Below are 24,177 nucleotides of genomic sequence, written 5' to 3' on the forward strand. Positions count from 1 at the left end.
CGATACCGCGATCGACGGGAAACGGTGCACCTGTCACCACGCTCTATCCGTTTATTTGGCAAAGGTTCGCAGCGAGATAACGCCGTGGAAATTGACATCTTCCTACGACTTCCGGCACACTAGTTGGAGGTCGCCGATTACTTTTCGTCGAAAGTTCGTTGGCACGTGGAGGGAGGGGGAATGGTGGGAGGACGGAGGCCGGGAGTCAAAAGGTCGGCCCCGCGTTGCTGCGGCCCGATGGATATCGACGGAAGAAACCGCGATACCGTTTCTTCCGAAACGGGGATAGACCTTGGTGATCGCGAATTTCACGCGGCGTGTACGGTCGTGTGCCCGTCGTCGCGACGTCGTCGTCTCTAACGATCTTTCTCGACGGCCGGACGTGGCAGCGCCATTCCGACACGTGGCCGAGAGAGCAAATTAAAACGGAGCAGGGAAACAATGCGAAACGTCAGTGGGAAACCAGCGACCGGAAGGGGACGGTGGACTCGCTTCGAACGGGACTCATCCTAGCACTCGGCTGCGACTGTTACGTAACGGCACGCAAACGATGCACCGCGGACAGAGCGCGACCGTTCACGAAAAGCGAGGTTTTTATCGTCGAATTGCGGACGAGACGGGAGGATCGTGATCGTACGGAGTCTCGATGGGAATATAGAAAGAAGCTGCCGTCGAAACGGGAAGAAAGCGAGGCCGATACGGCTCCCGGAGCGATGAACGGTTACGGTTCCGATTCCGGATCGGTGTGTGCGCGCCGCGAGAAGCCACAGTACCGGAAGCGAACTTCTCTCGTCGTCGTGTGTACCAACACTATAGTTCGCGGCGAGCTATTGTGCCGTGGTTTCCCGTAGTCTGGATCGCGCGTCGCGACGAAAACTCGGCGTCGCGCGGCGTCGAGTCGAGTCGTGTCGAGTCGCGTCGCACGTGCGCCACCGCATCGGAGACGCGCAGGGCAAAGTGCATCGTAAGACTGCTGACGGGTGCACCTCCGGCTTTCCGATGCAACGCGTCTCCCCCCTGTTCCCTCGTCCTTCTCCCGCTGCCCGTACCGCTCCCCCCGCGTCCCCCTTCCTCTTTCACTCGACCGACCGTGCGCACAACGACGACCGACACACCACGTGACCATCCCCTTAACTTTAGCAGACCGATTACCGCACCACTCACGACCATCGTACTTTTCGTCTGTTTCCACGTCTCTCTGTCTCTCTTTCTCCCCCCCCCCCCTCCCCCCTCGTCGACCGGACTTTCCGCCCCCTCTGGACCTGGTCGTCACCTTTTACCACCGTCGGACAACACTTTCGATCCCGGCGGGAACCCTCTCGATCGCGACTGCATCGAAATGCATCGGAATCCGTCTGCTCTGTTCACCCTCTGTTCGACTACGACCTTCCTTTTCGAGAGGGATATTTGTATTTTTCTGCACCACGGTTCGATGCACCGTCTTCCTCTATCCGCACGACACCAGATAGTTCCCGTCCCCCGTTGGTCCGACGGCGAGGAAGGAAACTCTCCGGGTCTCTCTGTTCCACAGGAATGTTCGCCAGCCTCTCCCCCCCTCTCTCTCTCTCTTTTTCTCGCTCACTCTTTCTCTGCGCCTCTCGTCCCGGCTGCAGTTCCCTACGGCGCCTCTCCTCGTCGCTCCCGCTGCACGCTCGCTCGTTGCATTCTGTCGAGCACTGCGTCATTTCTGTACGGTGTATGATTCGTTCTCCTCCTTCCTCCGTCCGCGTCTCTCTTTCTCTCTTCTCCTTGTCGTCCGTTCATTCCGGCGTTGCACTCCGTCTCCGTTCCCCGGCCGCGGATACCGAGACGCGTCTCTCGCTCGCTCTCTCACCGCCCTCTCCGTTCCTCTCACGGCCGACGTCCCCCCACCAGGCTCGGGTCGACTCGTTGCACCGGGAAACCGAGAGGTGTAGCCCGTCCTTCTCGCTCGGCTCCATTCATGCCTCGACTCTCTTTGGGTTATGCAACTTCGCCGCGAGACGCGAGACGAGGGGTTGCGTCGTCGGTTGCGCCGATACTGCACACTCGTTGCACCGAATCTTACCTTATGGAAAACTTGGCCAACTATCGGCCGGGGCCTCACCCTCGCGGTCCCTACGCCCGCCGCGTCCGCTTCCCAATTATCTTACTCGATTGCGAAACTCGGTTCGATCGCTGCTCGATCGGGAACATCGATTTTGGTTGTCTTTAGTCTCAGGGGGTCATCTGGCCTCTAAAAGCTCTTTGCTTTTGTAAGGAATTCTTCTCGCTAGATCAGTGGATTTTAGGCTTTTCATGCGGAAATTGTAATTATCGTAAAAACTGCGTGCAATTATATCACGGTGGTCCAAAAAATATTGCTGCCACGAACGACGGATCTGTTCAATCAGTATGGATACGGTTATGATGTGAACCAATATTTGATATATGTTAGGGGCGGATATATAAAGTCTTTCACAGTCTTTTGTTTATTAAGATTTTCCTCTCTCCCTAGTTCGCACCGTAACTATATCCATACTAGTTAAAAAGATGCATCGACGATTCGTATGAGACGAACAGGACGACCAGGATCATGGCAGCCGTGCAGACACATTTCTTTGGAAGGACGTTGCATAAGGATACGTGAAAAAATTGCTTGCATTTTTGAAACATTGCCAAATATGTATGGGAAAGCATATAGCCATGCAATCCGCCGATTTAATGAAACGAATGCCCTAACGGGGCAACGAAAAGGAGGCTCCTAGACCAGAGAATAGACCTCCCCGTTAAAGTCGATGTTAGACGATCTGCGCGAAACGCGAATCGCTATGGACCGGATCTGGGCGAGGAGCAAGGAATTCTTCCGGTCTCGTGTAACGTGGTTTTTCTGCTTTATTGCGCTTCGTACATACAATATGATAAAACTGTTCCTAGCAGAGAAAGGTTCGGCAATGTGTGAAACGATCTTAGTTAAAAGTACAGCATACCACATGCGCTGGTTTAATATAAACCAAAGGGAGAATATCCTTAATTCCCGAGTAGCAACGAGCTCAAGGCGGTGATCGTCGAGGTAGTGGCTGACAATGGATCATTCGCGGCAATAGGAACGTTCTTAGCGGAATCCCCGTGGCTCCGCGATCTTTCCAAAAGCTGCTGCATCCTCGATACCGGTGTGTCCATCGTTCTTGCACGCGCGCCTCTTTCGAATAAAAATTACGACGATACGAAAATACAGTCTATATACAGTATATGTTACATGTTAAGTGTCCAGCGTCGAGAATGCAACGAAACGGGCGATCGATATGGGTTGCGCATCGTACAGCTACAATAACGACGACGACGACGACGACTCCGTTGCTGGCGACGGTCGAACCGTTTCGGTGGGTGCAATTATTAAGAAAAGCATAAGTGAACGAACCCGACGCGACAAGTGCAGCTAGAAGAGATCGGTTTCGCGCGGACGCGAGCGTGCAGGTTGAAAAGGATGCCTCCTTCAATGCACACGTTCGCGCGCCTATGGGACAACCGTTCCCGTATCAATCTCGAGCCATAGGCCGATTCGAAAGGTGCGCGTAACGTTGATAAATCTGCGTGCGTTTACCTGGCACGCTCGGGGCGACGTCGCGCGACCTCGGGATGTCACCGCGGCGACACACTGCTCTCTCGCCGTTTCCGATGACGTTCGCGTCGGAATAGTACGGGGAATCGCGCTCGACGATCTTCTCCGGGAAAATCGTGACGGCGGACAGGGCGTTAAAATGCAAACAATTGAACTCTACGAGCTCAACGAGCGCCGCTATTCTAAGCGGCTGAAACGCCGCGCGCGCGATCCGCGGGGAATCAATTTTTGCAAGAAGCGCAACGACTCTTCGACGCTCGTCAGAGCCAGCGGCGACGCGCCGTGCCGCGGAGTCGTTCCGCGATTCTTCGTGTTTATTTCTTTTGCCGTTCGGCGTGTTCCGGGGAACGATCGATTACCGATTCCGATGAATCGACGACGGGGAAAACTTGGAGAGCGCAATTACCTCGCGATTATCTCGACGCTGCCGCGGGAATTGCAATATACTCTACGGCTATCGACGATGCGCGCGATGCGGCGTTAGTGTCTGCGGCACGAGGCCGACGTGCATCGACCTCCCGCGAATTTTCGCACGGAAAAACCATTGCGGTGCGCGCGCGCGATTGTTTCCTGAGAAAGAGAGAGATAAAACCGATTCCAATGTCCGACCGGAGGAGCCCTCCGCTGCGTTCCGTGGCGCGTGCTGCAGCGAATGCGACGCAGAAACTTCTAAAGCGTTGCCGAAAGTCGTCGTCTCGTTGATCTAATTGACTCTCTGCGCCGGATCAACGAAGTGTAGATTCATGGAAGACACAATTTCGATAGTTCGATGACGCGGGAACGCGCTTCCAGCGAACTAGTTTCTCGCTCTGTTCTGTAGACAAGGCTATCGCGATCGGACGCACTGGAATCGAGAGATCGAAAAACACGCCCGGGAAACACGGGACGACGCACCGCGACCAAAAACGTCGTTTCAGTTTCATTAGGAATTTTTTCTATGATTGACGCGTTGCGAGGAATCGACGCGGTCTCTAGCCTAATCCCACGTCTAGGGACATCATTACCAAGAAACCGACGATCGCTGCCCAGCTGGCGAGTTTGCCATTCCCACTGCAATCAGAAAGCAAGATAAATATTTTGGTCGAACGGAGAGCAGGGGAGGGGTGGGGGACTTTCTATCGAGACGCGATCCATCGGGACAAGGTGGATCCGGGGGTGAGGCGGTGGACGGTGTTCTGGACTGGGTCGATGATCCGGCGATCGTCGATTAGTACGATCGACGAAGCAGGAAGCGATGGGAAACCAAGCCGGAGGAAAGAGAGCGCCTGGAAAAGTTCGGATCGCCTGTCCGGCGAGGATCGTTCTTGGTAACAATGTTCGGCAAAAGGATAGGAGCATCGGGTACGGCGCGAAATAAAGGGGGTTTCGCGGAGGCAAGTAGGGATTAAGCACACACGGATCGTACACGCGAACACATACGCGCCGCGGGTACCCGGTATTGCACGTCACGGCTTGTTGATTTCGTAAATTATACACGGCCATCAATTTTAACGGCCGGTGAAATGCGCTGTTGTGTTTCGGTGGGCGTTCTACCACATCAATCATATCCGCGCGGTAAATACCTCCTTTCGGAATGGCTCAGAAATTTGTATTTTTATTAGCCATTATCGTGTCTCGTCGCGCGCACCACGAAAGACCGCCCGCGCTCACGATCTTCTCCTTTTCTCGGGTTTGTCGCGCGATCGTCCGACAGAGAAAAAGAGAGAGACAGAGAGAGAGAGAGAGAGAGAGAGAGAGACGCGCAGAGAGACAGAGAGAACGAGAGAGATCGGGAAAAACGGTTTCGTCGAAACCAATTTTCGTCTCTGTGTACCCGCGAATTATCCGATCGACGGGGCATACGACTTATCTCGCGAACCGAACGGAAGCCAAAGCAAACTCGTCCCCTATCCGGCCCACCGCGAGAGATCCCGTCCCCGTGGAAAGTAGGCGATCGCTTTTAACTGGAATACCACGAGGCTCGAGACCGAGGAGAGGCATTCCTTTTCACCGAGCACAGAGTCATGCAAATGACCGACCTCGGTTCTAAGAATCCGGCGGCCTCCGAAACTAGCCGCCGACGACCGGGAAAAATTCGATTCCGAAACACCGGGAAGTCCCTTCCACGGCTACAACCGGCTCCCCTCCCTCCCTCCCTTCCTTCCATTCGGTCGTTACGAAAACTAGCCGATTCCCGGATCTCGCAAACTTTCTCTCGTCCTTGTCCCTTCGCGTTTCTCTCTCTCACTCTCTCTCTCTCTCTTTTCGATATCGGCCGATCTCGCAGGGTGTGGAAACAGCCTTTGGAGATCACGCCGAAAAGACTCGAGGGCTGAACCCTCGTGGCTACGATTTTTAGACGTCCCAGTTCGAAGTCGTTGGGATATCCAGCCAAGTTTTGTGAACAAGCAATGCTCGATCCAGCGAAACATTTGTTCGAGATCGCTGAGCGGAAAATTTTTAGAACAAGCGAATGAGCCTTTGATTGGATAAATGACCCTTCAACAATGGTATACTGTATGCGATCTCTTATACTTGTAGAAGATTATCAATCGAATCATCTCTTTTACTGGGCTATTCTCTAACACAAGGATTATTTTAGATTAATTCTCCGTATAGGCGCTGAATGTCCCATATTTGTCTGTACATATCTTGACAGTGCAAGTAAAAAGAAGACTAAAATGTAAAATAACCAAACGACCAGAAATGCTATGCTGAGAAATTGTGGCAAAAATGAATGCGAAAGATACGATAACGCTAACAAGAATTAATCGCAGAACTGAACATCGTCGGCGAACGTTTTGCTACATAACATGCTGTTTTTTATTTCCTCGTACAACCCACCGGCGAGGTACGTAAAAATGCGGGACACCCTGTACGTGCGGGCAAACATTATTACTATTATTCTAGAACACCTGGCGGACGAGCCTACGTTTCGAATCTCCTTGTCTAGATCCGGAGTTTCACGAAAGCTAAGGTCCATTCAGAGCGACGAGGGTTTAGCACCCCTAGGCGTCTGCAGGAACTTGCACCCAGCTTGGCAGGCAAGCAAGCCTCTCGAAGTTATCCGCGCGAGTGGATCTGCGCGTGGATCGGAGGCATTTGCCTTTCCCCGAAGAAACTTGGTCGCCGGCCCGCTAAACCAGAAAGCAAAGCGAACGACGCCGGGGCATTGTAGTTTCTTCCCTCGATCGGTCTGTCTCTGTCGCGCTCTTTTGGAAAAGATCGCGCACGGCTGGCGGCCAGAAAGGAAAGGAAAGGAAAGGAAAGGAGAGGAAAGGAAAGGAAAGGAAAAGAAGGAAGGAGCGAGCCGAGCCGGAGCCGAAGAGCAGAGAGCGCGCGCCGGTCTTGGAGGTCGAGCAACGGTCCGCCGGTGCAGGGGGGAGATCCATTTTCACTTTTGTGTTTTCCGGGGCCCGGGAGGGTTCCCGAGGGAGCGGGCCTCGGTCTACTATCTCAGGAGCGTCGCGCCCGTTGCAATACGCATACGGTATACACGGGTCTGCTGCTGCGCACGGGTATCCGGGCAGGGCGGTTAGATCGCACGAAATACAAAAGAAGCCAATTATAATGACAATGCTTGTTCAGCTAGACCGTCGGGCCCTGGGAAAGAAATTCGCCACGTCCGTTTTACCGACGCCGCGCTAACTACAGCGCCGCTCGGTGCCGTCACGCGCCATTGTACCGTAATCGTTCCCGAATACGTCGCGTACACGCTGCCACCGATAGACATCCTCCTCGTGGCCTTAGCCGCGGCGACGTTGTTGCGCGTCCCGATGAAAATTCATACCGGAGAAGGATGACAGGCGGGAGAGAAGGGGGGGAGGGCGAACAAAGAGAACGAGCGTAACAGGACAAAGAGAAAGAAGGACGCGGTGTGGCGCAGCGGGACCGGTTAAAAGCGTCGCGAATTATCGCAATTTCGATGCAAACGCAGGATTCCACTTACCTCGAATGCGCTTCCGGGACAATGTCGTTGATCACCACGTAGATCATTGCACCGGCCGCGAAGGCAAGTGCATAAGGCAGCGCAGGTTCAGCGAGCGAGACTCCGCCTGCGCCAAGGACGCCGGCGATAGGCTCGACCATCCCGGACAGTTGGCCGTACCAGAAGCTCTTCAAGGTACTGATCCCGGCGGCCTGCAGCGGCAGCGACACCGCGAGACCCTCCGGGAAATTCTGGATGCCGATGCCGATTGCGAGGTTTCTGCAACAAAAGCGGAAGCCGGCCGCTGTTTAGCTTAATTTACAGTTACGCGCGTCGCCTCGCGTCGCCTTGCTCGCATCTCGCTCGAAAACGACCGCGGCCGGCTAGACCAGCCCGGGACCGATAAGAATAAGAATAAAACCAAGGTGAGTCCGCGCGAGCCAAGTTGCACGCTCTCCACCCGGTCCCGGTCCCGGTCGCGGTCGCGGTGAGTTCTTGAAACTGGTTGACGGCTTCGACATTCTCTAGATTTTTCCATCTGGCCGCGAGAGAGCTGGCCGGAGCTGTGGGGCTTCCTAGACGACCGATCTCCGGAGCCGATCCACCGCGGAGCTTAATGGCGGAGCCAGCTCGGCCGCGAACAATTTATTGCCGGGGCATTTTAATTCATGAGCGCGGCTCTCTCTCTCTCTCTCTCTCTCTCTATCTCTCTCTCTCTCTCTTTCTCTCGTTCAGTCCGCGGAAAAATCAGCGTCGAACGCGGCGGCGGTTCGTCTTTTCCAATGGAAATGCGACGAGGGTCCTCCGACCGGCCGTTTTCCCCGCGACTTCGTGCGCCGATCGGCGATCGTGATCCATGGTTCAAGGATTAATACGCCGGAGCATAATGAAGGGAGCCAGACAGACTGAACGAAAGAAGCCGAGAGGGGAGGGAACGCAGGAGAGCGAGCCACGCAGCAGGTGAATGAACCAACACGATCGTGTACGTACACGTAACACTCGAGTGCAGACAAGACACATATTGCACCGGTCGGCCCCTTTCGAGACTTTTAAATCGCGGCCGGACTTTCTGCTCTCTCGGGCTCCTTCCTGGCTGCGAGGATAAACGTTCCTAGCGTAATAAACGGACCTGCCACCGAAAATCGTTCACGGTGACGATAGAAAGGACGGCAGCCGGGTTAGCCGGGAGTCGCTCGGAATTTCCGATCGCGGATCGATCGATCGATCGATCGATCGGCGATTCTGTCGAGCAACGGAGAAACGGTACCGGGATCCGTCGCGGAGACAGTCCGTCCGTCCGAATGAATGGCTTGTACACGATCCGGGATACCTGGTAAACTTGGGGAACGACGGAAAAACGTTCGGCTCGGGCGGCAGGAATGCGGTAACTAAGGTCTCGGACGACCTAGCTTTCGTCCGCGAGCCAGAAGGATTCACGGAGACGCGCATAGACGGAATTTAATTCAGCGGACACGGGGGAGCGAGGGGGCGGGAGGCGGCACTGGAAAAAGTAACACGTCGGGCCTGGCGAAAAAGTTGAATATACTCCGAAGGTAAATGCGCGCGACCACGGTGGATAGAGCGAGCGAGCCGGAGAGAATAAGAGAGAAAGAGAGACGGCGGAGAGAGAGAGTGAGTGAGAGAGAGAGAGAGACGGGGAGAGGGGCGCGAGACGAGCAGAAAAAGCTCGGCACCCGACGTTGAAGACATTAAGCGAGGTGTTCCGCGATGTTACGCGGAGGATCGTCGATCGAGCGAACGGTTAGAATTTCCAAGGAACAATAGATCAGCGGGGCCCGGTGTTGGCAGAGAGGAGACGGCGAGGTGGCCCCCGAGCAGGTGAATGAATGACGCGATCCGAGAGGAGCTCCTCCTTCCGATGCAGGATCACCGGTATAGGTCGCGCTCTCTCTCGTATAGGGCCCCCGAGAGCACATGGTATGTCATGCCGCGGCGTGTAGTGCGTTATTTCATGGGACGGCATCGTCGTCGCATTCCTATAGCATCGAGGTACATAAGTGGTTGTACAGTTAACCCGTCGGGTCCGGCTGTTCGCCAGTTGCGCCAGGGGAGGTCACCCGAGTTCCGAGAATGATCTCGTCCCCTTCCTCCACACCCTGGGCTCTTCACCTTCTTACTTTTCTTTCTTTCGACCGAGCGCGTCCTTCTCCCTTGATTCTCCTTGCTTCTGGTCCTCTCTTCTTTTCTGATGCTGCTGCCGTTGCTGCCGATGCTGCCGCCGCTGCAGCTACGGCGGCTGCTACCTCCTTCCCAGCCGACGATCCTGCCGGCCGGTTTCTTTTCCTTTCCGAGTTCTTCTTCTGATTTCCACGGTCAGGGTCGCTAACTCCCGTCGTCTGCCGTGCTACCAGACAGCTAGGCTGACGACCAGGAGCTGCCTTCGCTTCCGATCGCGAACCGAACTCTCCTCGATGTCTCTTCGACGTTTCGTTCGATCCTCGCGGACGTGGGACTCGTCTCGGACTTCTAAGCACGCTTCGGCTACCCAACCAGCCGGGATCGGAAACGTTCCGAAAATATTACCGTTTCGAACTGTTCTGTACCGGTTCTGAAACAGTTACGAAGAAAAGATCTCGCAACTGTTACAAGGTGTAACGATTTTGATTTCTTTATTATTGTTGATCAGGGTGCTAATTTATGTAATTTTACTTCCTTCAGGCATTAAAAGCATGAATTCTATACGTGGATTGAAAATGTGATCACATTATTGTATTATTGACAAACTGTGACTACTAGCACCTGCTACTTTGTTTAGTGCATAATCGAAACAAAGATCCGAAAAATGATAGTTACAGGCAGCTTCAATGCAACGCTGTAAAGCATACATGCATTCCTAAATTTCAACGTTTTTAATCTATTAAAATTTTTAAGGGAGAGACGAACTCGCTACTTGCTTTCTATCCTTCGAAAATGACGCAGACAATTTTTATTTCGCATAAAAATCGGCAGTCTAATGATGAGACATTTTCAATTCTCCATAACTGTTTCAAGAACCAAGATCGATGCCATAACCGTCTCCAACCCCTGTTATCTGGAGTAGCTTCGATCGTTGATCTCCCATTAGGAATTTTGCCGGATTCCAAACGCGAAGAAGAGGTAGGCAGGGTCTACACGGTGGTGCTTAAACGGGAGAAATCGAGGGAGGCGAAGACGGTCGAGAATATTCGCTACTCGAGCTTAGATTCCGGGAGAAAGTATCGCAGGATCCTCCGCGAGTGTTCCAGAGATCCGTCTCCAAGGGACAACGATATACTCCCCTCTATACTCTTTCCCCTTTCTACGAAACCGAATCGTCCCGAGTACCGATGTGGAACAGACTTGCCAGCGTCTGCCGGCGGCCGTTTCCTAGGAGCGTTGATAATAAAATTAGCAGTTTACGAATGATTATCTCGATTGACGCGCGTGTGCCAAAGCAATGTTTTAGAAACCCATTAGCCGTTATCTACGTTTCCTCTTTCTACGATGCCGCTCCACCGGAATTAGAAAGCACGGGTCCTCGCGGTGATTCGCGAATCGTTGAGAAAGAAAGTCCCGAAACTCTTTGTCCCTGTGCGTCGCCGGGCCCCCGGACTTATCGAGACGGACTGGTCCCGAAGGCGAAACCAGATAGGACGTTGGTCTAGGAATTCCGCGCGAGGGCGTCGCGCTGTCTCGAGCCGAAAATCGAAGATTTCTCCGGGCCCCGGCGGAAGAAAGAGATCTTACCAAACTGGTTGGTACCCATAAAAAAAGTAGCACGCGTGTGTTTTGGTTGCCGTAGTCAAACTCGTATCACGGCCACACCGTTATACACGCATATTCGATCACGCGGGAAGCGGCTAGCCTGGTGGTCCCCCGCCGGTGACCAACGTCGGAGGAGACCAACGGGGCCCCCATAAAAATTCGCTTTGTTGACGAAAATAATGGAATCCGGGGAGTTCGCGGGCCGCCGGCCGCCGCTATCGTTCAACTTAACGGGCTATCGAACATAACAGCACACTTCGGCCGGTCTCTGTGTACCAACATGGCGTCCCCCGGGTGGCTTCGTTGAACGCACCGCGGTCGCCATTTTGCATTCCATAAGGCCGCGGTTGTCCTTACGTGGCAACACCTATCCTCGCGCTCGTGGCCGTGCAACCGACCCGAAGGATCGTAAATTACTTTCCCCGGGATCCTCCGCCGTACGAATACCCCGTGGAAGAGGACACACGGCCGACGACGAGGACGACGACGACGACGAGAAGAGCCTCTACAGAGTTTTTCGATCCCGCGATTTTTCCTGGGAACCAGGGAGACATCACAACGATACGGGACGAAAGGAACGCCGACGAGCGGCCTGGCGTCCTTTGTTTCCGGAATGCTGAAAAGCGAGCGACGGGCCAGGAACGTCTGCACCGGGTTCGGGTATCCGCGCATCCGCTAGGCTGAACTCTATCGATTCGGACGTTGCCGGTACCAGCGGTGGAGCCGCGGCAGCTAGCAGAGCAAAATTCGATCGGCCGAGATACCATAACGAGGACTTCTTCTCTCCGTGTGTCGGGTCGGCTTCTAAAGGAAGTATATCGGCCCCGAAGAGTAGGAGGAAATCAAGGAGGAGGAAGAGAAGCAAAAGGACGAGGAGGAATGGTCCTGAAGGAAACACGAAGAATCTCTCTCTCGGTGGGACCGGCCACGCGATTGGTGAACCTGAAAGATACAGATAGAGATAGACGAAGGATAGTGATGGAGACGGAGAGAGAGGGCACAGGCTGCCGCCGAGGGGAGGAACGAGACGGAGGCTCCGGCTGTTACGTGTGTGTCCTTACACGAACGTGTACGCTCCGAACACGCGTTCCGTATACACACGGTTCGTTAAAAAGAGAGATGCGCGACGAGAGACAAGCGTACACGTACCGAGGCGGCTCTGTGTGAGAAAACGCCGAGGAGCGAGCGAGAGCAAGCGGGAGAGACCGAGAGAGAAGAGAGAGAGTGAGAGAAGGAGAAAGAAAGAGAAAGAGAGAGAGAGAGAGAAGCGAAGGAGGGGGTGCAGAGATAAGAGAGTGAGGAGAAACGAGAGAGGGAGTAAGGAATGCATGGGAACGAGGCGCAAGCGGGCCGACCGCGATTTGCCCGTCCCGCATTCCACCAACGCCAAGGCGAGCTCTCCGGCTCTTCTCGGCTCCGAGTCCCGAGGCCACCAGCCACGGCCTAACACCATAAAATCATAAGACCAAGATCAACCCCGCTACTCTTCTCTCCATTATCTCCGGCATCATTGCGCTCGCGCGCGCGTCTCCTAATGTCAAATCTCGTAAATACGCTCGACGAAAATTCCTCCGAGCTACACCTCCGTTCCAGACGAGCGTACAGAACTTCCAACGTTTCCCGACGATACGGTTCGCGATTAGACGACGACGCGATCGAGCAACAGTATCGGGAGCGTCCAAAACCGACGGCGACACGATTTCGCAACGGCGGTATGCGCCGCGATGCAGAATCGGAGCCGCGGAGGACGCAGCCGGAGACCGTTGCACGTGCGTCTTGTCGCATCGCGTCGCGCCTCGCCTCGGATCGATACTCGTCGGATGCATATTGAGCTTGATCTCGTCATTAATTGCGACGCATTCCGCGGTAAGAAGGCTCGGTGAATCGAGGACACGTTCGCGGGAGCGAGATTCCGAAAGCAGGTGTCCACCGCGGCGGCGGTGGCGGCGACGACGACGAGCCGAGCCGAGCCGTGCCGAGAGAGTCGAAGCGGACGCAGAAGGAAGAAACGGGTGGTAGCCGCGGCGGCTACCAACGGGCCCCGGCCCGGCCACCGGCTCACCGCCGGCTGTCCCGATACCTTGATTTGCAAAGAGACGCTAGTTTGTCGAATAGTCTGCGCGGATGATCCTGAGGTCGTCGTCGAGGGACATAACGGATCCGGCTGTTCGTCTGTTCCGAGTAAGGTACGCGGCGCGCATGCGTAATGCCGCTGCATTCCAAGCATTGCGAAGTCGCTGCACCGTGCGCGCCGGTGCATCGTCCGATGCCAGAGAAAGAGAAACGAATCCCGGCGGACTAGAGGAGACAGAGAACACGAGCGGCAGAATTCCGCGATGATAACAGACAAGCACGGGCCCCGGTCTTCGACGGGCCCTATCCGGGGCCCGTCTGAACCGTTTACCACCGTTTGCCGGAAATTTCGCGGACGGGGGGGGCGCCCTGAAAATCGGGCGGGGACTAAACCGCGACGCTTCCGAGGGAGACCAGGAAGCGGCGCAGACCGGGCAAAACGAGCAGATGGAACGCGAAACACGAGACGAGAAAAGTATCGGCGTGTCGCTTCGCCTAGAGAATGTCTCGCGAGTCCGGTTCTCAGAATCTTTCTCTCGTGAACGGCTGTGCCTGAATGATTACGCGCGCACCCGCGAACAGAGCCGCGCAAATAAAGCTGCTCCGACTACCAGGATCCTGACCGAGCTGGTCGCTGACTTTCGGTGCTACAGGACCGTGCAAATTCGAAGGAAATTCGCAAATTCCAGATCTAAATACGGACGGGACGTTGTATCGGCTCCGCGGAACAATCAGGGGCCAGTAGATCCCGCCCACTTTGATCAGACCACGCCTACGACCATCTACCATGTACGCTCGGGGTCTCTCTTTCTCCTCGATATAATTTCATGCTACCGAACAGGAGAATTCGAGGAGCTAGAGGATCGTCCAAAGTGCAAAATCCGTTGACAACGAACCGCTCGGCACGCAGAGGTGTATAGTAGGACGTTCCGAGCGGCGACCAGCGTGGCCACCACCGCGCACGTGCATTTATAATACTATGCACGGCGGCTAAGCGGGAAGTACTATATCGTAACCGACTTCCGTCGTTATTAACACACGCCAGAACTGGCTTTCCGCGTGTGATAAGCACCGGGTACAAAGTGCGACGATTAAGGGAACGGAGCCGCGGCGTTCTCGTTCACCATGGAACGGATCCACGACGCTTAGAGAGACAGAGAGAGAGAGACAGAGAGAGAGAGAGAGAGAGAGAGAGAGAGAAAGAGGGGGTAGAGATCCTTGGAGAGATCCTCGAAGAGAGAACGAGGTGGTAGTCCGAGCGTTACTCGACGCGTGGTTAACCAGCCGTGGACGATCGACCACGCTAGGATCGGCGGCGCTATGCCGTTCGAGTTAGGCGAGAGAGATGGGTCGCGGAGGCACAGCGGAGCTTCGATTATCCTGAAAAAATATTTATCGGCGACGGAGTTGGTTGCGCGGCGCTGCGGGTGCAACGGATGGCGACGGGTGCACCGGTATTCAGCGGTGGTTAAGCGAGTTAGGAAACTATCGCGTGGCTCTTCCCCGAGACGCTTATAGTCGGTAGACGGCGCTAGAACGTTTCGAAGGTAAACGAAAAGAGAAGGAAGAGTCCGAAGGCAGCCAGAGTCCGAACCTGAAGTCGAAAAAGGACGGCGCAGAGATAGAGCCCGAGAGAAAGGGTAAAAGGTGGGAAAGGTGGGGTGGGAGAGCGGGGAGGGTACAAGAGGAAAGAGTCGGGACAAGGGGACAGAGAGGGGCCGCGGTGCGGTGAGCACTGCTGGGTCGGTATATAATAAGACAGGCAGGAGGATAGCACTGAAATGAGGTGGTTTCGTCGGCAGCTTTGTCCGGCGCCATGTTTAACATAGCACCACCTCATCTACGTGCCACGCCAACCCGGCACTCCGTAGTTCCTCTGTTTTTACGCACGCTATCGCTCTCACCCTCGTTTCTTCTCTTTCGGCCTCTCTCGCTGCGCGCCTCCGAGTTTCGTTCTCCTTGCTTCGCCTCGGCTCGCCTTGCCAAAGCGAGCCGTTTCCTTCGTTTGCCTAACCGTCGCGTTAGAATAAAAAAAGAACAAGGGAGAACAACGATCGGTCTAACCAAATCGGATGGATCCACCACGCACCCCGTTCGATCGCACGCGCGCCGCCGAACCTCCACCGAATACGTATCTCGATTCCGTGAAACCGAGCGAGACTCTCGCGCACCGTTTCGGTGGCTTCACGAATCGCCCGCAGGAATTCCGACTATAGTCGGCGATCCGGTCGTCGCGGCGACGTCTACCGTTCGTCGTTCACCGATTTCGACATCGATTCATACGCGGCGATCGAACACACGCAGCCAAGTTTCTCCGAAGCGCGACGATCGATCCGCGAGCGACTGCGACCGCAGCGCGCGAAACGACAGCGAAAGATGACAATGGCGGTGCGTAAACCCTAAACGGGCGTTTTCGCGAATGAGGAACGAGAAACGAGGAACGGGGGGGAATCTCGGATCGGGCTAAAGAAAGCAGAGGAAACGCCGGGAAAGAGAGAAAAAAAGGGGAAACGACGGACCCAGATTCCGCGAAAAATCCGCATAGCTCGAAGGGTGACTCAGTACCAGATCTCCTTGAGCGTTTTACGAGTGCAAATATCGTCGTTCCTATCGGCTGCCCACCTTTCCATCGTGCCTACCTACGAGACCGCGTCTTTTTCTCTTTTTCTTTACTCTATTTCTTGTCCCTTCTTTGTCAGTCCCCGCTACGAAGAGCGAAACGCGGCGAACGCGCTCTGTTGCAGCCTGCGAAACGTTTCATTCATGATTCTTTCGCCGGCCCGACCGGAACTCGTGGATTGTTCTACCGCTGTCTCGAGAATGAATTACCTTTCCGTGGAAAGGGCAGCTCGTACGCGCCGGGGCACGGCGATCGGAGCCACCGGCCACCGACGCTTGAAAACCAACGCTGGAACCGACGGCCGAGAAACGGCGCGTTACGTAAAAATTCATTTCCATGACGGAGCCTCGACGACGTTTTCCTTGACCGGGACACGCGGTGGCAACGATCTCCTTCACGAGATTTCTGTTCTCGGCGCCGTTTACAGAAACCGGGCCTCTCCCCGCCTCTCATCGCGGTGCTCGCGGTGGACGCTGAATTATTCCGTCGAGTTCCGACAAAATATTCCCGGCCGAACTAGATTTAAATAATTAAATTCGCTCGCCGACACGACGACGACGACGACGACGGTGGCTCGTCCTCTAAGGAATCGCTCGAACTCGGAACGGTATTTCCGACGCGATACGAAACTTCTAAGCGGAATCTAATCGAGACCGTGACTCGGTGAAACCGGGTGGAAAGCGAACAATTCTTTGGTTCGTTGATACCGCGCGCGGGGGGGAACGATCCCCGTACGTTTCGAACGGGAGCATCGTCGTTTTTATTCCGGCGTTTTCGAAACAGGAAACGCAGTGGCTCGATAGGCGGGACCCCGTTGTTTCGTTAGTTGCTGAAAATGTGCACGAAGGCGAACGCGATCTTAATCGCAATCATCGTGAGAATGGAATGCCGCTCGTTACGAACGAGTTGGGCTACAAAAGGGCATGCTGGGTCGATAAATGCTGAAGGCTGAGAGATTTTCTGAACGACGGGACGACGCACGTCGGCGCGGCTCGGCGGTTCTCGTTCCTCGAAACTGGTCGCATTACTCGGGTGGAAAGATCGATCTTTACGGTAATATCTCCCTACTGGTTCGCTATTCGGAAACGGCGACGAGTATCGAGAGGAGAAACAGAGCCGCCCAATTAGGTGTGTTCGCTATGGAATTCTCCGCGGAACTGTTAAGCTATTGATTCTTGAAATTCAGGGAAATCGCTCTCCGAAGGGCCCTCGAGGGTTTCGCAATTAATCGACGACCGCTAACAGGGGATTGGCCGCGGTACCCGGGGCTAATTGTCGGAAGAATTTCCGCCGGCGATTCCGCTGCGTAGCGCGAGAAACGGATTTCACGGGGCGTTTCAATGAAATATTTTCGCTCGTTCCTTCGGCCAGCCCGAAAGAGCACGCGCACCGATAACGGCGTATGTACGCACAGCACGAACCACTGCGTGGCGATACGCAACGCACGGACTCCGGTATCGGCCGGGGTCATCTTTCGGACCGAACCGACGATTCATTCATAACCGGGAAACTTGGGCGATAATGGGCATCGCGCCGCATCGAGACGACGAGTCGCGTCGCATTTTATCGTATCGGGATGCGAAAGAATGAACGAAAATATCCCGAATAAGAAACGTTGTTTTCGTGCTACCGTTGCTGCGCCGCGATTTTTGCCCGTTCCGTTTTCACGGCGGATTCGCCCGGCACGAGAGCACACCGGAAACCGTTCCGATGGAGAAATCCAACCTCTATTTCTTAATTATCACGCGGCAGAAAAGAAAACGCCGACACGGTCCATTCATTCCACGGATTGTTAATGGGCGGCCGACACCGACCATCTTGCCCGTGACGTCCGACACCGTCGTTTGAATGCCTTGGAATTCAGGCCTTACGCGGCCCCTTCCGAAGGGAAATCTACTGCGGTCGAATCGTTTGTCTAATCGGCAACCGGCTGCCATCTATTATTCCCGTTGGACGGAAGGATTCGGTTCGCAAACACCACGAAAAAGCTAAAGAACAACTCTTGCGAAAATCGATTACCAGCCGTCGAGTTTTGCTTTCCAAGAAAACTAGTTAACTGCGGACAATTCGTAGCAACAATACTAGCACGGAGACTATCCGACTCTCGTGAAAATATATTATTTATAAAATGCACGTGGCGTCAGTTTTTACACGGAAATGAAATGTAACACGTATTGCACGCGTTGGCGGTGACGAGGAGAGATCCTCTTATGGCAGAACCAATAAGCAATAATATTTACAGAAGAGCCTGTCAGACTCCGTGTCCGCAGTTAAGGGTTAAATAAATCGTCGGAACATAACGACGAACAAATCGCGTGATCATAACGAGCGAGGCGTTTCTTTGAAGATCGCAACGATGTACGGAGAACGATAAATGGGCGAATCGATTTCTGTTAATGGAGAAACGAATTGAAATGAATTGCGAAGTTACAGAGCGGATTGGATATCTTCGAGAAATAAGGCAGAAAGTGGAGAAGATCGAGAGGAGCCACGAGACGATGCAGGGGGGCGGCCGATTATCGTTGACATTTTCCTCCATAGATAAGGGTTCGGTCGTCGAAGCGATCGACTCTCGCAGAAACAAAAATACCGTCGGACAATCGATTGTACGGCTATGTACGTCATCGACAGACATCGCGTTCGTGTTTCGGAGTCAAAAGCGTAAGGCGGTAAGGCTGTAAGGAGAGCGAGTTTGGGAGAAGTCCAGGAGGACAAGACGTGGCGGGGAAAGCGGGAACCTGGAATGGAATGCGCGGCGCCTAGGGCTCGTTGAATTCCAGGGCCACACGTGCCCTTCCCCCCTCGCCTTGGGCACCCACCGCTGCCAATAAACTTCGCCTGCGGCTGGCACTCGCGACCGACCACCATAGAACTCATTCATGGGGACCTCCTATCACGCGGCGGGCACCAAAGTGCCGATGCCAGACGGCTGCTGCCACCTAGCGGACGGAATTCGTTCGGAATGATCTCCAAACTGAAATCGCGGTCGGTATGCCTGCAACGATTACCATCAATCGGGGATTCAATCGTAGGATTTCCGTGCGGAGTTCCTTCGACCGACGATGGGTTATGCATACTTATTAAAAATATTATTTTTACGGTGCTATTTATTTTAATTCGCGAGCGGAAATAATAAATTCCCGAGAAAACCTATGGCATACGATACAATTATTTCTAGAAAGATCAAGGGATGTTATTTATTTTAATTCGTACACTGAAACGTTGGATACTCGCGAAAATGTGAAGAAAATAATTTTGATTTTTTGGGATACGTTTTAGGAGATTAGGAGTTAATTATAAAAAGACCGAAGGGTGAATTTCTTTAGGTCTCCAGTTAAAATGTTACCCCTTTGTTTTTCTTGTTTTCTGGTTGCCCATTGAATTGCCTAGAACGACTAGTTTTCAAGAAACAGGAGCCAAATATAATTTTCTTCCTGTCCTCAATAATTCTAGTAAGCAGACATTGACTCGAGCAAAGCATTCTTGACTCATCGGCGCATAAAAGTTTATGCGTGAAATGCGCTGATAACGAAGAATTGTTCTACTGCGAAGTTTCTAAATCCGTATCGAATTTTCCACTCCTTGGTGGTGCTAATTTTAGAAATTAACAAACGCGGGTGGTACAGTCGATCACAAAAGCATACGAGTACTTTTAAATACGGATTAAATTTGAAAACTTAGCACCAAACGAGTTGATTTTGTTTTTATATATTAAAGAGTCTAGTTTACTGAACAATAAACGAAAAATGTTGAGCAGAAAATTAAAACTGGTGGAATGTTTCAAGTTCAGTTATTCACTGAAATAAAAGAGTTAAAAAATACAATTGTATTTATTTACCATTTTAACCAATTGTAATTTTTGCCAAAACTTGTTTGACAAATGTTTGGCAAACTAGTCTCTTTAACATTAAAAAAACGATTCGAGTAGTTTGGTCCAATGTTCTAACATTCTTTCCGTAATAGAAAGTGTCCGAATATTTTCGTGACCTACTTTATGTACGAACGTCGAGCAGCGACCCTCGTGATTATCCAAGCGATCATTATAACCGCTTTATGATAGTCTCTCGCAATGAATTGAATAGGCACGATTCTACGGAAGTAATTTCGGTATGTACGCACTACAGTTTGATCAAAACACTAATAGAGCACAGTCGTAATGCGTTCAATACGCGAATAGAAATGCCTCGCTAACGTTTTTTCCGAGTGAAGATCCAGAAAAATAGGAAAAGGTGGATTACGATATCACGATACCGATAGCCAGGAGAACTGTTTGAACAGTTGTAATCTCAACGTATAAACTCTCCTAGTATAAATTTCCGTTTAAAAGATGATCGCATAATAATTCTTATCTGCTACTATCTGAGCGTTTCAGCTTACGCAACACTCACACCGTAGCATAAGTAATTCAAGCATATCTTACCTCGCATTTTCAAAAGTTGCTGATTCGCTGCTTCCTATTGCAGCAAAGCCGACACCAACTGCGAGACCTTCTGGTATATTGTGCACCTACAGAAACGGTACAAGAGTTATACGAAGCAAAATTCGTTCAATGTCTTTGTAATCCGATCGGATGATACCTACGGTAATAGCAACGACCAACAACAGTATCCTCCTCCACTGACTGTTTTTCTGCTCCCGGGTAAGGTCCTCGTAAATTACTTCGGGCCCTTCCTGCTCGGTCGGCGAGCTAATGAGCGCGATTTGTCGCCTTCGCGTATTTTGCTCGTTGAAACCTGAAACGGGGATGTTTAATGCGAACGTTAGCATCCAAGATAATTCACTGCGTTGTGGAAATATCGATCGAACGAATGGGTGAACCCATTCGTTACCAAAACCCAAGGCGAACTATCTGCCTCGTTAGTTCTCACTTTCGATAGAAGGCACAATAAAGCTTAGGTATGTATGTTTCTAACCCGGTAAATCTCGTTCACGTCTTTAGTCCGTTAGATCCGCAGGCAGGATTAATAAGATCAGTTTCTCAGAATTGTGGAACTTTTTTTTAAACACAAACCGAAAAATTAATCGCCTCCCAGTGGAATCTACCGTTAATAAAACGTTGATACCGGGCTCTACCGTGTAGGCAAATATTTGTTGCACCACCCAATTAATTACGAGTGTCACATGTGTGCTCTGCGAGAGTCAGTGATTTGTGCTTTCCCATATCTGTGTTTGAAAGTTCCACGGAGTTTTTGCGCGAACACTGTGTATCATGCATATGCTACTAACTTGAACGTGCGAAGCAGCTAACATAAGATAAACGCTTCCACCTGTTAATCGGACGATTTCTCGATTTACTACATATCCATTTGTGTTCGCTCAATTCGCATCGGCGCGGCACTGCAACGAGACGATTGCATTCGAGTGTAATCGTTCTCCAGAAAAACATGGAATCACGGATGCAAGAGAGCGAGTTAAATGTCCGGTGAACAGGCTGTATAATTATTGTACAAAGAACAAAACAAAATTAGACACGGAACGAAAGACAGTGCATACACCAAGAATAAGCAGATTGAATAGAAAAATATAAACCGAGGATATAGTAATCGCTCTTTTTCTTTCCAGGGCTGCTTATTCCCGGACATAGCAAAAACGTTTGCTATTTACGAAAAAAAGCGAAGAGGGACGTGACATTATACATATAGAGAGTAAGATACACGCGTGTGTGTGTCGTGAACTGATCCCATTTTCCAAGCCTACAGAGAGAATTGGATGTTACAAGTAGAAAATGAGATACCATCGATGGTGGTCGACTCAATTCGAGTATATACTTTTCCATTGGAAATCTGTACGTTGCTATACGGATCATAATCGTTTAAATCCTCGTCACTCTTTAGTTTTGCAAGGATCTTGCGTCTTTGTTTCGTACCGACTGACTGCATAGCTAAAAGCATATTAGGGGACTGAATGCCGAAGTGTGATATCAACAAGTCCGTCCCGTATACGAATGCCGCCCCTACGAGAAATCCAACTCCGACCGGTACGAACGCATATTCGCCGTCCAGTCCGTAAATTTTGCTCTTTGACGCCATTTCGATAGCAGGTGCCAATAACGACCAGTAACTCGCCGCTATCATCACGCCCGCCGCAAATCCCAGGCTGATGTCCAACAGCTTGCGCTGAAACAGATTAGATTTCCATTATTTTTCTACACTTGTACGACATCCAATTTTTTACGTTTCAAGTTGTGCTTCAAGTACGAGACTTTTCGCACGTTTTCATAATTTTTAACGCGTCGAATTCCATGGAAATCGCCGGTGGCCGATAAAAGCGAAATTACTGGAAACACACGATTCGAATCAATTCAAATGCTTTCAGACTCTCGAATTTTATGATCGTTACTAAAATTAAGTCATTTTAATTCGGTTGTTGTATATAACATTTCATGCTAACGTGTAACGCAAGTCGCGTCAAATTAGCGTAGCCTTCAATGTGATAACATTTAAATGCAGACAATACAGTTTTCAAACATGATAAGCTCAATTAAACAAAACTTCTTCAATATCGCTATCGTAAACAGTATCGTCTGAAATGAAAAACGAACTGTGCACCAAGAGCGACTTCGTAGGAATAATAAGAATGAATTTATTTTTCTGCTTGTCACTTTCATTTTAATATACATACGTTTGAACTGTATTGAATGAAGGAAGTTGTTTATAAGGAAGTGTACAAGTGGGTTTACTGTTAAATAGACTGACGTTCCATATCAATAAATTTCAATCTGTTATTTGATCACTTTAATTCATGATAAATGCACAATCGCGCATAAATTCGGTTATATAATGAATAGCGGTTTGAAATTTCGTGGGACGTTGGAGCGTGTACGGCAGACTTCTGATTCGTAGAAAAATCTAATCTAAATACATATTCGAATTTTTCGCGCTTCGTTTGACGCGGTGTACATGTACAATAAATTAGGGATTATTATACATGTCTAAACAGAAGTATCTGCTCGCAGATATAATATCTGACGTAATCTTATCAAATAAAGCTTTAACGAGTACTGGTGTCCTGCCGTTGAGACCAGAATAGCAAATATTCGACGGCTGATAACAACGGAGTTCGTGATATGTTGTACGAATTTCAATGTTTAGCGAGATCATTATGGGCTACATTGTGGAGATACTGCACGCGGATCTAATATCTGACAGTAGGAATATAAAATAAATATAGTCGTGTAAATAGTCTACGCAAAACGATATTTCCGAGGGAAACCTTATTGAATCAGCTGTACGATAAGTGCGTGTTCTATGTATGCATGTATTAACGTTGAATTTATTTACCCTCCTTAACTTCTCGACGTTTCCTATCGAAACTTTTGCAGTAAACTTTTAGCACGATTGTACATGCGAGAACGTTCTAAAGAGACAAACGTAAAGTCTTTCATGATAGATGGAAATCATCGAGAACAATGAGAAGGATAAATGTCATGGTCAATGATTAACTTTCTTTAAGGTCATACTTGTTAAGATCTTATTAGATTCCTGCTCTGATAGCATTTTCCGATAAATATCTCGAACGTTGTGCTTCGCACGTACGCCGCGAATCGACGAAAAAGTTGACAGCGGTGATAAATCAATTTTTCAAAAGGGTAGCGATGCGCGCTGTGATAGATAATACACCGGGTAAGGTTAGAGTACTTCCAGAAGGAGGTTACAATCAACTGTATCGCTATGCATCAATAAATTAGATGCACCGTGGACTATTGTCCGCGAACGACCTATCGTTAAGTATGAATATATGAATGAAAAAAAGCTCACCTGTTTCCCCCGAATCACGATTACGAGTGCGGCACCCGCTGCGGTGAGAGCCCACGTAAATAAGGTTCCCAGCAACGCCTGAGTGATCCGCGAATAACCTTTCAACATCGTACCGGTCTCCGAGTCCTTGGACACTTTAAGATCTACAACGCATCCTTCGCAACGTGAACAGTTCGCGACAAACTGTTTCGTGGGACAGAAAATCTACTTGACGTGCACTCAATCCCCTGTACTTATAGGAACCACCACCACCACCACCATCAACACTACGTACACCTCTCGCACTACCACAAACCTAACGGCGAACGAGCACGACGGCGCTGCCGTTTTATCGTTACCAACACACGCGGTCTTCGCGCTAGAATTCTGTTTCAACTACACGACGATTGTCGCGCGTGTCACGTGGAATATTTACGCGGAAACCGGCGGACTTAAATGGTAAATTATCTTTATCACCTAACGCATCTGACCCTCCCCCTTCGAATGAGGTTAATTG

The 24,177-nt window shown here is 51.3% G+C and overlaps 1 protein-coding gene across 2 annotated transcripts; it reads right to left on the minus strand.

The window, feature by feature from the left end:
• Positions 1-2,828: 2,828 nt before the first annotated feature.
• On the minus strand, positions 2,829-24,164 carry Zip48c (Zinc/iron regulated transporter-related protein 48C). Of its 2 annotated transcripts, none has more exons than XM_078178561.1 (6): positions 23,682-24,164; positions 21,659-22,040; positions 20,506-20,657; positions 20,345-20,430; positions 7,509-7,766; positions 2,829-4,630 (listed from the first exon to the last, which is right to left on the minus strand). In XM_078178561.1, exons 1-6 carry the CDS (start codon positions 23,787-23,789, stop codon positions 4,552-4,554), a joined length of 1,065 nt encoding a protein of 354 aa, XP_078034687.1. In that variant the 5' UTR covers positions 23,790-24,164; the 3' UTR covers positions 2,829-4,551. The 2 variants fall into 2 exon arrangements, with proteins under 2 accessions (XP_078034687.1, XP_078034689.1); XM_078178563.1 differs by having other exon boundaries at positions 21,791-22,040; positions 23,682-24,163.
• Between the last annotated feature and the right edge of the window lie 13 nt (positions 24,165-24,177).

This window comes from Augochlora pura, chromosome 4 (assembly GCF_028453695.1).
Source record: "Augochlora pura isolate Apur16 chromosome 4, APUR_v2.2.1, whole genome shotgun sequence".
In the NCBI taxonomy this organism is placed as follows: Eukaryota; Metazoa; Arthropoda; class Insecta; order Hymenoptera; family Halictidae; genus Augochlora; species Augochlora pura.

Coding starts and splice junctions, on each gene's coding strand:
- Zip48c (XM_078178561.1), bottom strand. CDS start 23,789: ATGTTGAAAGGTTATTCGCGGATCACTCAGGCGTTGCTGGGAACCTTA. Junction 22,041..23,681: donor TCGTGATTCGGGGGAAACAG/GTGAGCTTTTTT, acceptor AATCTGTTTCAG/CGCAAGCTGTTGGACATCAG. Junction 20,658..21,658: donor TGAGTCGACCACCATCGATG/GTATCTCATTTT, acceptor TCCCCGTTTCAG/GTTTCAACGAGCAAAATACG.